The 15,641-nt window shown below is 38.5% G+C and overlaps 1 protein-coding gene across 7 annotated transcripts in view; it reads right to left on the reverse strand.

The window, feature by feature from the left end:
• Nucleotides 1–13,445, reverse strand: part of C2CD6 (C2 calcium dependent domain containing 6) — a 178,648-nt gene extending 165,203 nt beyond the window's left edge. For 6 of the 7 annotated variants that reach the window (XM_045034280.1, XM_023259603.2, XM_023259602.2 and 3 more), the window contains exon 1: nt 13,160–13,445. In XM_045034280.1, coding sequence (XP_044890215.1) covers nt 13,160–13,372 — 213 coding nt within the window. In that variant the 5' untranslated portion in view covers nt 13,373–13,445. The remainder of the gene's footprint in view (nt 1–13,159) is intronic. The other variant, XM_045034283.1, reaches the window with a different exon arrangement.
• Between the last annotated feature and the right edge of the window lie 2,196 nt (nt 13,446–15,641).

Genomic DNA, 15,641 nt, shown 5'->3' on the forward strand with positions numbered 1-15,641 from the left:
TGAATGGATAAAGAAGATGTGGTATATATATATATATATATATATATATATATATATATATATACACACACACATATATATATATATATACACACACACATATATATATATGTGTGTGTGTATATATATATATATATATGTATACATATATATGTATATATATGTATATATATATATATATATGTGTGTGTGTGTGTATATATATATATATGTATATATATATACATATATATATACGTGGATGGAACTGGAGGGTATTATGCTAAGTATTAGTCAGAGAAAGACAAAAATCATATGACTTCACTCATATGAGGACTTAAAGAGACAAAACGAACATAAGGGAAGGGAAACAAAAATAATATAAAATCAGGGAGGGGGACAAAACAGAAGAGACTCATAAATATGGAGAACAAACTGAGGGTTGCTGGAGGGGTTGTAGGAGGGGGGATGGGCTAAATGGGTAAGGGGCATTAAGGAATCTACTCCTGAAATCATTGTTTCACTATATGCTAACTAATCTGGATGTAAATTTTAAAAAATAAAGAATTGAAAAAAAAAAAGGAATCCAAGTATATCACTAAAAAAAAAACATGAACGCACACTATGAAAGAAGAGAGCAAGAGAAAAAAGGAAAAGAGAAGAAAAATAATCAAAAAATAATTAACAAAATGGCAATAAGCACATATCTATCAATAATTACTTTGAATGTAAATAGACTAAACTCTCCAATCAAAAAACATAGAGTGACAGAATGAATAAAAAGGCAAAACCTATATGCTGCCTACAACAGACTCCTTTCAGACCTAAAGCCACATGCATATTGAAAGGGAAGGGATGGAAAAACATTTACCATACAAATGAAGATGAAAATAAACCAGGGTAGCAATACTTGTATCAGACAAAATAGACTTTAAAACAAAGACTGTAACAAGAGTCAAAGGACACTACATAATCATTAAGGGAACAAGAAGATATAATAATTGTAAGTGTTTATGCATCCAAATACATACGGCACCTATTAACAAACATAAGGAAGTAATTGATAGTAATGCAATAATAGGAGGGGACATCAACACCCCACTTATATCAATGAATAGATCATCCAAACAGAAAATCAACAAGGAAACAGAGGCTTTAAATGACATATTGGACCAAATGGATCTAACAGATGTATTCAGAACATGTTATCTAGAGGATAAATTGAGGGTCGATGGAGGGAGGTGCATGGGGGATGGACTTCATGGGTGATGGGTATTAAGGAAGGCATTTATGATGAGCACTGGGTGTTTACGTAAGTGATGAATCACTGAATTCTACTCCTGAAACCAATATTGCACTGCATGTTAACTAGAATAAAAATTTGAAAGGAAAAAAAAAAAAACATGCTATCCTAAAACAGGATACACATTCTTTTCAAGAGCACATGAAACACTCTCCAGAAAAATACCATGTTAGGTGACAAATGAAGTATCAAGAATTTAAAAAGGACTTAAGTCATACCATGCATCTTTTCAGACCACAATGCTATGAAACTAGAAATTAATAACACGAAAGATTCTGGAAAGAACACAAATATATGGTGGTTAAATAACATGCTACTAAACAACGAATGGGTCAATCAAGAAATCAAAGAGGAAACCAAAAAACAAATGAAGACAAATGAAAATACAATAGCCCAAAATCTTTGGAATGCAGTAAAAACTGTTTAAGTTTATAGTCATACAAGCCCTACCTCAAAAAGGAAGAAAAATATCAAATGAACAACCTAGCTTTACAACGACCAGAGCTAGAAAAAGAGAAACAAAGCTAAAAATGAGTTCGAGAAAGGGAGTAATAAAAATTAGAGCACAAATAAAAACTAAAAAAAGAAAAAAGAAAAGATCAATGAAATGAGGAGCTGGTCCTTTGAAAAGGTCAACAAAACTGATAAACCTTTAACCAGACTCAAAAAAAGAAGAGGAAGAAGAGGACGATGATGAAAACTCAAACAAAATCCGAAATGAAAGAGGAGAAATATCAACCAAAACCACAGAAATACAAGACTGTACGAAAATATTATGAAAAATTCCATGCCAACAAATAGGCAATCTAGAGGAAATAGATAAATTCCTAGAAACATATAACCACTCAAAAATGAACCAGGAAGAAATAAAAACTTTAAACACACCAATTACTAGCAATGAAATTGAATTAATAATCAAAAGGCTCCCAACAAACAGAAGTCCAGAACGAGACAGCTTCACGGGTGAGTTCTATCAAATATTTTTTTTAATTTTTATTTTTGAGACAGAGAGCACAAGCAGGAGAGGGACAAAGGGGAACAGAGGATCCAAAGTGGTCTCTGGGGTGACAGCAGTGAGCCCAATATGGGGCTCAAACTCACAAAACACAGATCATGACCTGAGCTGAAGTTGGATGTTCAACTGACTGAGCCACCCAGGTGCCCCAAGTTCTATCAAACATTTAAAGATGAGTTAATATCTAGCTTAGTTGGGAAGATGGCGGCGTAAGAGGACGCTAGGCTCACCGCGTCCTGCGGATCACTTAGATTCCACCCACACCTGCCTAAATAACCCAGAAAACCGCCAGAAGCCTAGCAGAACAGATTTTCCAGAGTCAAGCTGAGACAAGAGGCCCACGGAAGAGGGTAGGAAGGGCAGAGAGGTGGTGCTCGATACATGGACTGACGGGAGGGAGCTGGGGCAGAGGGCCAGCCCACCGGCAAAGCAAAGCAGAGCCCCTGAGTCTGGCTTGCAAAAGCAGAGGGACCGGACGGAGTGTGTTCTGACAGCAAGCGGGACTTAACATCTGGAAGGTTTTAACGTAACAGCTCTGCTCAGAGAACGGGAGGTCTAGAGGACAATGGGAGGGAGAGTTGTTGAGCCCCAGACGACAGAGCTCAGATTGGCGAGGAACAAAGGCGCTAGCCAGCGCCATCTCCCTCGCCCATCCCCCAGCCAAAATCCCAAAGGGAATCAGTTCCTGTCAGGGAACTTGCTTGCACCGGGCAAACACCCAACGTTGTGCTTCTGCGGATCCAATCCTCGGGCGGTGGGTGTGACTCCCTCCCAGTGCTGCAGGGCCCCTCCAGAAGCGGATCTCTGAAAGAAAAGCGAGCTGAGCATGCCCCTCCTGCCCCTGTGCACCTTGCCGATCCACCCCAGCTAATATACCAGATCCCCAGCACCACAAGCCTGGCAGTGTGCAAGTAGCCCAGATGGGCACGCCACCCACAGTGAATCCCATCCCTAGGAGAGGGGAAGAGAAGGTACACACCAGTCTGACTGCGGCCCCACCCACCAACGCAAGTTATTCAAGACAGCACAAGGGAAGTGCCCTGCAGTTCCACACCACTCCAGGGACTATCCAAAATGACGAAACTAAAGAATTCCCCTCAAAAGAATCTCCAGGAAGTAATAAAGGCTAACGAACTGATCAAAAAGTATTCAAACAATATAACAGAAAGTGAATTTAGAATAATAGTCATAAAATTAATCGCTGGGCTTGAAAACAGTATAAAGGGCAGCACAGAATCTATTGCTACAGAGATCAAGGGACTAAGGAACAGCCAGGAGAAGCTAAAAAATGCTATTAATGATCTGCAAAATAAAATGGAGACAACCACGGCTCGGACTGAAGAGGCAGAGGAGAGAATAGAGGAACTAGAAGATAAAATTATGGAAAAAGAAGAAGCTGAGAAAAAAAGAGATTAAAAAATCCAGGAGTATGAGGGGAAAATTAGAGAACTAAGTGATGCACTAAAGAGAAATAATCTACGCATAATTGGTATTCCAGAGGAGGAAGAGAGAGGGAAAAGTGCTAAAGGTATACTTGAAGAAATCATAGCTGAGGACTTCCCTGAACTGGGGAAGGAAAAAGGCATTGAAATCCAAGAGGCACAGAGAACTCCCTTCAGACGTAACTTGAATCGATCTTCTGCACGACATATCATAGTGAAACTGGCAAAATACAAGGATAAAGAGAAAATTCTGAAAGCAGCTAGGGATAAACACCCTCTAACATATAAAGGGAGACCGATAAGACTAGTGACAGATCTATCTACTGAAACTTGGCAGGCCAGAAAGGAATGGCAGAAGATCTTCAATGTGATGAACAGAAAAAATATGCAGCCGAGAATCCTTTATCCAGCAAGTCTGTCATTTAGAATAGAAGCAGAGATAAAGGTCTTCCCAAACAAACAAACACTGAAGGAATTCATCACCACTAAACCAGCCCTACAAGAGATTCTCAGGGGGATCCTGTGAGATAAAGTACCAGAGACATCGCTACAAGCATGAAACCTACACACATCACAATGACTCTAAACCCATATCTTTCTATAATAACACTGAATGTAAATGGACTAAATGCGCCAACCAAAAGACAAAGGGTATCAGAGTGGATAAAAAAACAAGACCCATCTATTTGCTGTCTACAAGAGACTCATTTTAGACCTGAGGACAACTTCAGATTGAGAGTGAGGGGATGGAGAACTATTTATCATGCTACTGGAAGTCAAAAGAAAGCTGGAGTAGCCACACTTATATCAGACAAACTAGATGTTAAATTAAAGGCTGTAACAAGAGATGAAGAAGGACATTATATAATAATCACAGGGTCTATCCATCAGGAAGAGCTAACAATTATAAATGTCTATGCGCCGAATACAGGAGTCCCCAAATATATAAAACAATTACTCACAAACATAAGCAACCTTACTGATAAGAATGTGGTAATTGCAGGGGACTTTAATACCCACTTATAACAATGGATAGATCATCTAGACACAGGATCAATAAAGAAACAAGGGCCCTGAATGATACATTGGATCAGATGGACTTGACAGATATATTTAGAACTCTGCATCCCAAAGCAACAGAATATACTTTCTTCTCGAGTGCACATGGAACATTCTCCAAGATAGATCACATACTGGGTCACAAAACAGCCCTTCATAAGTATACAAGAATTGAGATCATACCATGCATACTTTCGGACCACAATACTATGAAGCTTGAAATCAACCACAGGAAAAAGTCTGGAAAACCTCCAAAAGCATGGAGGTTAAAGAACACCCTACTAAAGAATGAGTGGGTCAACCAGGCAATTAGAGAAGAAATTAAAAAATACATGGAAACAAACGAAAATGAAAATACAACAATCCAAACGCTTTGGGATGCAGCAAAGGCAGTCCTGAGAGGAAAATACATTGAATCCAGGCCTATCTCAAGAAACAAGAAAAATGCCAAATACAAAATCTAACAGCACACCTAAAGGAAATAGAAGCAGAACAGCAAAGCCACCCCAAAGCCAGCAGAAGAAGAGAAATAATAAAGATCAGAGCAGAAATAAACAATACAAAATCTAAAAAAACTGTAGAGCAGATTAACGAAACAAGAGTCGGTTTTTTGAAAACATAAACAAAATTGATAAACCTGTAGCCAGGCTTCTCAAAAAGAAAAGGGAGATGACCCAAATAGATAAAATCATGAATGAAAATGGAATTATTACAACCAATCCCTCAGAGATACAAGCAATTACCAGGGAATACTATGAAAAATTATAAGCCAACAAACTGGAAAACCTGAAAGAAATGGACAAATTCCTACACACCCACACACTTCCAAAACTCAAACAGGAGGAAATAGAAAGCTTGAACAGACCCATAACCAGTAAAGAAACTGAATCATTTATCAAAAATCTCCCAACAAATAAGAGTCCAGGACCAGATGGCTTCCCTGGGGAATTCTACATTAAAACAGAGATAATACCTATCCTTCTCAAGCTGTTCCAAAAAATATAAAGGGAAGGAAAACTTCCACACTCATTCTATGAAGCCAGTATTGGCTTTGATTCCTAAACCAGACAGACCCAGCAAAGAAAGAGAACTACAGGCCAATGTCCCTGATGAATATGGATGCAAAAATTCTCAATAAGATACTAACAAATCGAGTTCAACAGCATATAAAAAGAATTATTCACCATGATCAAGTGGGATTCATTCCTGGGATGCAGGGCTGGTTCAACATTCACAAATCAATCAACGTGATACATCACATTAATAAAAGAAAAGAACCATAAGATCCTGTCAATCGATGCAGAAAAGGCCTTTGACAAAATCCAGCACCCTTTCTTAATAAAAACCCTTGAGAAAGTCGGGATAGAAGGAACATACTTAAAGATCATAAAAGCCATTTATGAAAAGCCCACAGCTAACATCATCCTCAATGGGGAAAAACTGAGAGCTTCTTCCCTGAGATCAGGAACACGACAGGGATGCCCACTTTCACCGCTGTTGTTTAACATAGTGCTGGAAGTTCTAGCATCAGCAATCAGACAACAAAAGGAAATCAAAGGCATCAAAATTGGCAACGATGAAGTCAAGCTTTCACTTTTTGCAGATGACATGATATTATACATAGAAAACCCGATAGGCTCCACCAAAAGTCTGCTAGAACTGATACATGAATTCAGCAAAGTTGCAGGATACAAAATCAATGTACAGAAGTCAGTTGCATTCTTATACACTAACAATGAAGCAACAGAAAGACAAATAAAAAAAACTGATCCCATTCACAATTGCACCAAGAAGCATAAAATACCTAGGAATAAATCTAACCAAAGATGTAAAAGATCTGTATGCTGAAAACTATAGAAAGCTTATGAAGGAAATTGAAGAAGATATAAAGAAATGGAAAGACATTCCCTGCTCATGGACTGGAAGAATAAATATTGGCAAAATGTCAATACTACCCAAAGCTATCTACACATTCAATGCAATCCCAATCAAAATTGCACCAGCATTCTTCTCGAAACTAGAACAAGCAATCCTAAAATTCATATGGAACCACAAAAGGCCCCGAATAGCCAAAGTAATTTTGAAGAAGAAGACCAAAGCAGGAGGCATCACAATCCCAGACTTTAGCCTCTACTACAAAGCTGTCATCATCAAGACAGCATGGTATTGGCACAAAAACAGACACATAGACCAATGGAATAGAATAGAAACCCCCGAACTAGACCCACAAACGTATGGCCAACTCATCTTTGACAAAGCAGGAAAGAACATCCAATGGGAAAAAGACAGTCTCTTTAACAAATGGTGCTGGGAGAACTGGACAGCAACATGCAGAAGGTTGAAACTAGACCACTTTCTCACACCATTCACAAAAATAAACTCAAAATGGATAAAGGACCTGAATGTGAGACAGGAAACCATCAAAACCCTACAGGAGAAAGCAGGAAAAGACCTCTCTGACCTCAGCTGTAGCAATCTCTTACTCAACACATCCCCAAAGGCAAGGGAATTAAAAGCAAAAGTGAATTACTGGGACCTTATGAAGATAAAAAGCTTCTGCACAGCAAAGGAAACAACCAACAAAACTAAAAGGCAACCAACAGAATGGGAAAAGATATTTGAAAATGACATATCGGACAAAGGGCTAGTATCCAAAATCTATAAAGAGCTCACCAAACTCTACAACCGAAAAACAAATAACCCAGTGAAGAAATGGGCAGAAAACATGAAAAGATACTTCTCTAAAGAAGACATCCAGATGGCCAATAGGCACATGAAAAGATGTTCAACGTGGCTCCTTATCAGGGAAATACAAATCAAAACCACACTCAGATATCACCTCACGCCAGTCAGAGTGGCCAAAATGAACAAATCAGGAGACTATAGATGCTGGAGAGGATGTGGAGAAACGGGAACCCTCTTGCACTGTTGGTGGGAATGCAAACTGGTGCAGCTGCTCTGGAAAACAGTGTGGAGGTTCCTCAAAAAATTAAAAATAGACCTACCCTATGACCCAGCAATAGCACTGCTAGGAATTTATCCAAGGGATACAGGAGTACTGATGCATAGGGCCACTTGTACCCCAATGTTCATAGCAGCACTCTCAACAACAGCCAAATGATGGAAAGAGCCTAAATGTCCATCAACTGATGAATGGATAAAGTACTCCACAATGGAGTACTATGTGGCAATGAGAAAGAATGAAATATGGCCCTTTGTAGCAATGTGGATGGAACTGGAGAGTGTGATGCTAAGTGAAATAAGCCATACAGAGAAAGACAGATACCATATGGTTTCACTCTTACGTGGATCCTAAGAAACTTAACAGAAACCCATGGGGGAAGGGAAGGAAAAAAAAAAAAAAGAGGTTAGAGTGGGAGAGAGCCAAAACATAAGAGACTGTTAAAAACTGAGAACAAACTGAGGGTTGATGGGGGAGTGGGAGGGAGGGGAGGGTGGGTGATGGGTATTGAGGAGGGCACCTTTTGGGATGAGCACTGGGTGTTGTATGGAAACCAATTTGACAATAAATTTCATATATGAAAAAAAAAATAAAATCTAAATGAAATGTATAATTTCCTAAGGAAATACTAATTAACAAAATTTACCCTATCAGTGATAAACAGCTTAAATAGACCAATTTCCATAAAAGAAATAGAGAAAGTTAGCAAGGAACTACCACCACAAAAAAAAGTACCAGGGCCAGGAGTTTTTACAAGGAATTCTATCAAACCTTCAAAGAACAGACATCCCATGCACTACAGATTGTATCACTGAATATTAAGGAAAACTTTCTATTTCTATGAAGCAAGCATAACACCATACCTAAACTGATAAAATTATAGACAAGTATCACTTATAAATATTGATACAAAAATACCAAATAATAACAAACAAATTGAGCACCACATTAAGAAAATAATATGCAATAACCAAGAGGTATTAATTCCAGGAATGCAAGGCAGTTTGATATTGGGAAATTCATTAATACAATATAACACATCCTAGATCTAAGGAGAAAAGTTGTATGATTATTTCCATACATGTTTAAATGGCTCTGACAAAATTCAACATTCTCAAAAATGGGAATTAAGCAAGTCTTGAAGCCAGTGTTTCATTTGGTATGGAAACACTAGAAGCACTTTTACTAAGATCAGGAACAAAGCAAGGCTGCCTGCTATCGCATCACTCTTCAACATCTTACTGGTGGCATGAGACAAAGCAGTTAGATAAGAGAGATCAACTAAAGGCAAAAGAATTGGAAAAAAAAATAAAATTATCTCTATTTGAAGATGATCTGATTGTGTATCTAAAATTAAAATAACAACACTAGCTCAAATGTTTAAAAATTTCAATAAGGTAGTAGGTTATGAAATTAACATACAGAAATCAATAGCCTTAATATACGTAAAAAATAAGGGATACAGCGCAGAAAAAGGCCCTCCTTAGAAATAATCTTAACAAAAACTGTCCAAAACTCCTAAAAGGAAATCTACAAGATACCTAAGTAGATCTGAAATGAATGGAAAGGCATCTCTTACCTCTTATACAGGACAAGTCAACATCATAAAGATGTCAGTTTTACCTAACTCATCAATTTAATGCAATCCTTATAAAAGAATATAAGCTTCTTTACAGAGATAAAGCAATTAATAATCAAGTGCTTTTTAAAAAGTTATAATATTCAGGATATCACTAGAAAAGGAAAAATACAAAGTTGGGAACCAGCCTTACCAGACATTAAGGCATAGTATAAGTCTTTAAAATAAAATAGTATGGTCCTGGTACATGATCTGAAAAACAGACCACTAGAACAGAAAGTCCAGAAAAAAATCAAATATATATGTTCACTTAGTATAAAGGTGACATCTCAAATCAATGCAGCAAAGATGGATTTTTTTTCTTAATAAATGGTTTAAGGGCATCTACTTTAAGAAGGAAAAAAAATTCATACCTCATACCATACAATCCAAATAAACCAGGGATTTTTTTATGTGTTTTTGTTTTGTTTTGTTTTTAGAGAGAGACAGAGCGTGAGCGGGGGAGCGGGAGAGCGGGGGAGCGGGAGAGCGGGAGAGGGAGAGGGAGAGAGAGGGAGAGAGAGGGAGAGAGAGGGAGAGAGAGGGAGAGAGAGAGGGAGAGAGAGAGGGAGGGAGAGAGGGAGGGGACACAGGATCTGAAGCAAGCTCCAGGCTCTGAGCTGTCAGCACAGAGCCCTATGCGGGGCTCAAACTCATGAACCAGGAGATCATGACCTGAGTTGAAGTAGGAGCTCAACTAACTGAGCCACCCAGGTGCCCCAAAATAAATCAGGGATTTAAATGTAAAATGATAATATCAAGGATTAAATGTAAAAATGATATACAAGTACTAGAAGGTAACAGGTAAATTCCTTTACAACTAGGGTGTATGTAAACAGTTTTTAACTAAGACCCACAATTCAGATGTAATAAAAGATTGATAAGCTTGACCTCATAAAATTGAGAACCTTTTTACATAGCAAAAAGTACCATGAACAGTCAAAATACAGCTGTTAAATTGTGAAAAAATATTTGTAACACGTATCACAGATGAAGATCTAATATCCTTAAATAAAGAATTTTTGAAAAGTGGAGGAGGAAAAGAACAAAATTCTCTTAGGAAAATAACTTGAACAGAAAATTCATACACAAAAAAATTTAAGATACTTTAAACATACAAAAAAAGATATGCTATGGCCTCATTTCACGCCACTCCCCCTCTCATTCACTATGTTCTGTGACCATTCCGAACTAGCCGTCTGCAGAAACTTCACGCTTCTTTACTCCTTTTATTATGCTCTCCAAAACTCTTTAAATGGTAGCTAGTCTCTTCAGGTTTTCACTTAAAAGCTAATACTTACAGAGGCATTCTCTGATCCCCTGTCCCAACTACTATCTTTCTCCACCACAATTATTTTATATCGCAGTGCCGTTTTATTTCCTTAGAATGCAACATAATCTGTAACTCTCTCTCCCAATTGAAAATTAGCTTCAAGAAAGGTGCTTTGCTTGTCTTGTTCACCATTGCATCCCTGTGTCTAATACAAAACTTGGCACACAAGCCTAGGTGTAATAAAAGTAAAATAACGAGAAGTTAGGAAGTAGCATCTAGTTTGCTTTCAGCAGTGAGCTGCTGAAAGGAACTAACGAGGTTTAAAGAACTGATATTAATGTGCAGTGTACATAATCCACATTTTTACCAAAATCAGAAACTGCAATACCCCTCAACTGGAGCACTCTCTGTATTTAATCATTCCAATTCCTTTAGTAATTTATATTCAATAAACTTTCTTTTCATCTCACCGAGATCTCCAGTCATTTATCCCTCCTTTTTCTTTCACCTGGTTCATGAAACTCTGGCTGAAGTCGGACGCTTAACCGACTGCGCCACCCAGGCGCCCAATAAACTTTCTTTTCATCTCACCGAGATCTCCAGTCATTTATCCCTCCTTTTTCTTTCACCTGGTTCATGAAACTCTTCTGGCTTCATTTGCTTTCTTCTCTAGCATACTCCCTCAATCTACAACTTCCACATCAATGCCTATCTTTTTCCTCTATCTATAGTAATTTTCAAACTATGAACCACAGGGGTAGTTTAAAATTTGAGCATATTCCTGGGGCCCCAGCCTTCTGATTCAGTAGATCTAAGGTGGAGGCCCAAGAATCTAGATTTTAGTAAGTATCCTAGAAGATTTGGATACCAGTGATCCAAGGATAAAATATACACTGGTTTGAAGGAAGAGATGCCTTTCTTCCTATCTAAGAAGGATACCTCTCTCTGTGCTCTAGAGACCATACTTTTCCATTCTCTCAGAGATTTTACTTTACTGTACTCATTGTCTACATTCTTTAATCTCTCCTTAAATCCTAACAATTTTCCCATAAAGCATATCTGATCCATGTCAACCCCCTCCTTAAAACCCACCAGCTTTTCCCATTTCCAATCTCTGTGGTTCTCAACTTTGAATAACAATGAATTGAAATGTGTTCTAAGCATTATCTGCAAACTAGTGTTTTCCAAAATGTATGCTAAGAGGATATGAAATATATATGAGAGATATCTGCTTTCAAGTTTAAAACAAATGTATTTTGTACAGAAAATGCTAAACATATTTACAGAGCTGTTCTGATTCCACTATGATAAACTGCTTTCAAGAAATCATGTACCATAAAATGCCAAGAAATCATAGAAAGACTACCTGTTGCCCAAATATATAATGTCCCATCTGTGTACTGATACATAGGCAGCATTTATTAAAGAGCGCCATCCATTCCATGTTCAATGGTCTACATTATGTATCTTATAGCTATTATAATTTTAATAACATATGCTTGCATTACTCTAAATGTATTATATAATAAATGCCTATAGTGCATAAACTCATTACTCATTCCTCTGGATCTGTGTCTGAAAAGAATTCATTTACGTGGTCATTATAACTAAATCCAAGTGCACATTTCATTTCCTAAGCTCTTTTTGTTGTTCTCTCAAAATATTAAATATTCTACGGTCAAATAATTTGGGAAACCAAACTTGGGTAAACAGTGTACCTTGCATATAGGTACACTATTCTTTTTTGAATGTATGTAGATACTGTTGTACCTATAAGTAAATTAAAAACACTGCTGCATGGTAGCTTTTTGCCATTACAGATTTTCCCAATTAGTAGAGAGTAAAGAGCCAGTTACTTTAATGTGAGAAACTTTGTTTTTTGGGGAGTCCCTGGGGGGGCTCAGTTGGTTAAGCATCCAACTTGAAACTCAAGAGCTTCTTGAAACTCAAAAGTTTCATACATTTCAAATATAAATTAATCTTTCTAATTAAGAACAGGAGGCCAATAATTCACTTTGTAGACATGATGCAGATTTGGTCCTACAGGTTCATCTGTAAGAACCTCAAGAATTGAAAACAAAGGTAACTAAAGTTTCTGGAGTTTAGCCTTTTGACCATATAAATGAAATCCCAATGATATGTGATGACACCATCACTAAAGTCAATGATGACAGCAGCTGACACTTATTCACTCTGTGCTTTGCAGTGTTAAGCACTTTGCATCACCGTCTCCCTCAGATCTTCATACGACCCTATAAGTAAGGGAGATTGTCATAAGTATTATCTAAATTGTCTTAATTTAATAGTTAATAAAACGAGACTGTGATCCGTTAAATAATCGTCAACTTCCCACAAATAAGCACTTCCTCAGGTATTAACACCTTCCAACTTAGGGCAGGTCTCCCTCCCTCCCATCTGCATGCACTGAGCCCTCTGTCCTTCCCCAGTCCTCTGGGACTGAATTTACCAGGTAGAAAACAGACTCCCCCAGCCCGGGCCCCCACTCACATTCAGCAGCCAGTACCCAGTGCCCTTCTTGTTCTCTTCCTTGGGCAGATAACCAGTCTTAGGCTCCTGGAAGTTACGAGCCGGAGAAGATGCCAACCCTTTTTTGTCCATGGTTTCCACGTTGACATGACGACTCCTGGGAAGCATAGGGGCTGTGTACAGGGAATGGACCCGCCCGCCGCGGTTATCAGCTGCTTTGGAAACCTTAGCCATCCCTTGGTGCGTCTCTATTCCCCCATGCTCTGCGGGTGGGTCTGCGCCTAACCGCCTGCCTGCTACTGCGCATGCGCAGCCCACTAGCGCCCCCCCCCCCCCCCCCCCGCGCATGCGCATGCATACACACCCTGTGACCGCACATTGCCCTGATAGAGCAGGCTTTAGGAAAGTGTGAGCTTCAAGAGCTGGAGGGTCAGCTGCAAGCACTTACCTAAGCCATTTAGGTCTCCCTTACAAGGGAGGCATAGCATGCTGGTGGACAGCAAGGCTTCTCAGCTGTGTGATTGAACACCATAGTTCATTTTCTTATCTGCCCCTCAAACCATTATAAGCCTCTTTTCCCTAAACCAGTTACTTCTGGGAGATTTACAATATCGATAACCACTTCCTTACACTGTCCCCTGAGCTCCAGATGTTATGTTTCCAACAGTCTACTCGGACGTCTTTACTGTCCTATACACTCATAACACGTGTTAATTAATATTCTTCTTCCCTCTCAGACCTCTAGTATGTTCCAAACTCATTTAATGTAGCAATATCATAGCCACAAAAGCTTAAAACTTCAGACATATTTTTTAGCTTTAACCCTAAATATTAGAACCCTACTGTTCCTCTTTATGGCATCTAGTTTACGATACCTCACATACACAACTGCAATGGTTTACTCATGGATCTCCCAGCCTGCTGTCATCCACCCTTTACACTTCTCAATATTAATGCAGTTTACCTTTAAAAACAAACAAAACCAACAAATAAAAATAAAACAAGCAACAGAAATTTTCAGAGCTTTTTTTGTTAGCCATGGATTCGAATTCCTTAATATGGAAACCAAGGGCATTCAAAATGCACTCTGCTACCTCAGGATCCTTATTTATTGGTATTCTACTCAAGATCTATTTTTGTTTTATTCAGTGGCCAGCTCAAACTCCGGCTTTCAGTTAAATCGTATAACCCCATGCCCATACTCTCAAAGCAGAATTAACTGCTGTCTCTAAGCTACAACTTGGCATATCACGACTAGTGGGCTCACACTAATAGAATTAGTTAATTTCAAAAGATAGAGTTCAATGGGGGCAGGAACCTGATTCTCATCTTGTATTCCTCAGGGCTCATGGCACAAGAACCGAAAACTCTTGATACACATTTGTTGTCATTTGGGGTCTATGCTGTGTTGTACTTAATCATTGCGCCAATGAGACTTGCTGCCCAGCAGCACACTATGACTTCTTTAGGGTTCATGTAATAATGCAACATAAAAAGTATCTAATCTGGGGCTCTGGGGTGGCTCAGTTGATTAAGCATCCAGCTCTTGGTTTTGGCTCAGGTAATAATCTCCTGGTTCATGAGTATGAGCCTTGTGTCCAGCTCTGTACTGACAGTGCAGATCCTGCTTGGAATTCTCTCTTTTTCTCTGTCTCTGCCCTCCCCTGCTCACAGGCTTATGTGCTCGCGCACGCACTCTCTCTCTCTAAATAAATAAATAAACTTTAAAAAATATATATCTAACCTAAATCTAGTCAAACCCCTAGACCTAACCTTCTGTCTACAGGAAATTCAGGAGATAGAGAACAAATTGAATGATGCTCTTAGGAAAAAATCAAACAAATGCAAAATGTAGGTGGGACATTCCAAAACAAAATGGTTTGGATTCTTTAAGTTGCAGCCACTCTAGAAAACAGTTTGGCAATTTCTTAAAAAAACTAAACATGTAACTACCATACAAGCTAGCAATTGCACTCCTGAGCAGTTTCCCAGAGAAACAAAAACTTACATTCACACAAAAACCCACACACAAATGTTCATAGCAGCTTTATTCATAATAGCCAAAAAATGAAATCAACTCATGTTTTTCAACTGGTAAATGATTAAACAAGCACCTATCTTGGAATACAAATTAGCAATGAAAAGAGATGAATACACAACTTGGATGAATTTCCTGGGCAGAAAAAAGCTAATCCCAAAAGATTACATACTGTATGATTCATTTATAACATTCTTGAAATGACAAAATGTTATAAATAGAAGACAGATTAGCGGTTGCCAGGGGTTGGAGTTAGAGGTGCAGAGATGGGGAAATAGGTATGGTTATAAAAGGGCAACAATGAAAGACTCCTGTGGTTTTTGGAAGTGTTCAGTATCTTTTAAAAAAATTTTTTTGTTACTGTTTATTTATTTTTGAGAGAGAGAGAGCATCAGTCGGGGAGGGACAGAGAGAGACAGGGAGACACAGAATCTGAAGCAGGCTCCTGGCTCTGAGCTTCAGCAC

This window comes from Felis catus, chromosome C1 (assembly GCF_018350175.1).
Source record: "Felis catus isolate Fca126 chromosome C1, F.catus_Fca126_mat1.0, whole genome shotgun sequence".
In the NCBI taxonomy this organism is placed as follows: domain Eukaryota; kingdom Metazoa; phylum Chordata; class Mammalia; order Carnivora; family Felidae; genus Felis; species Felis catus.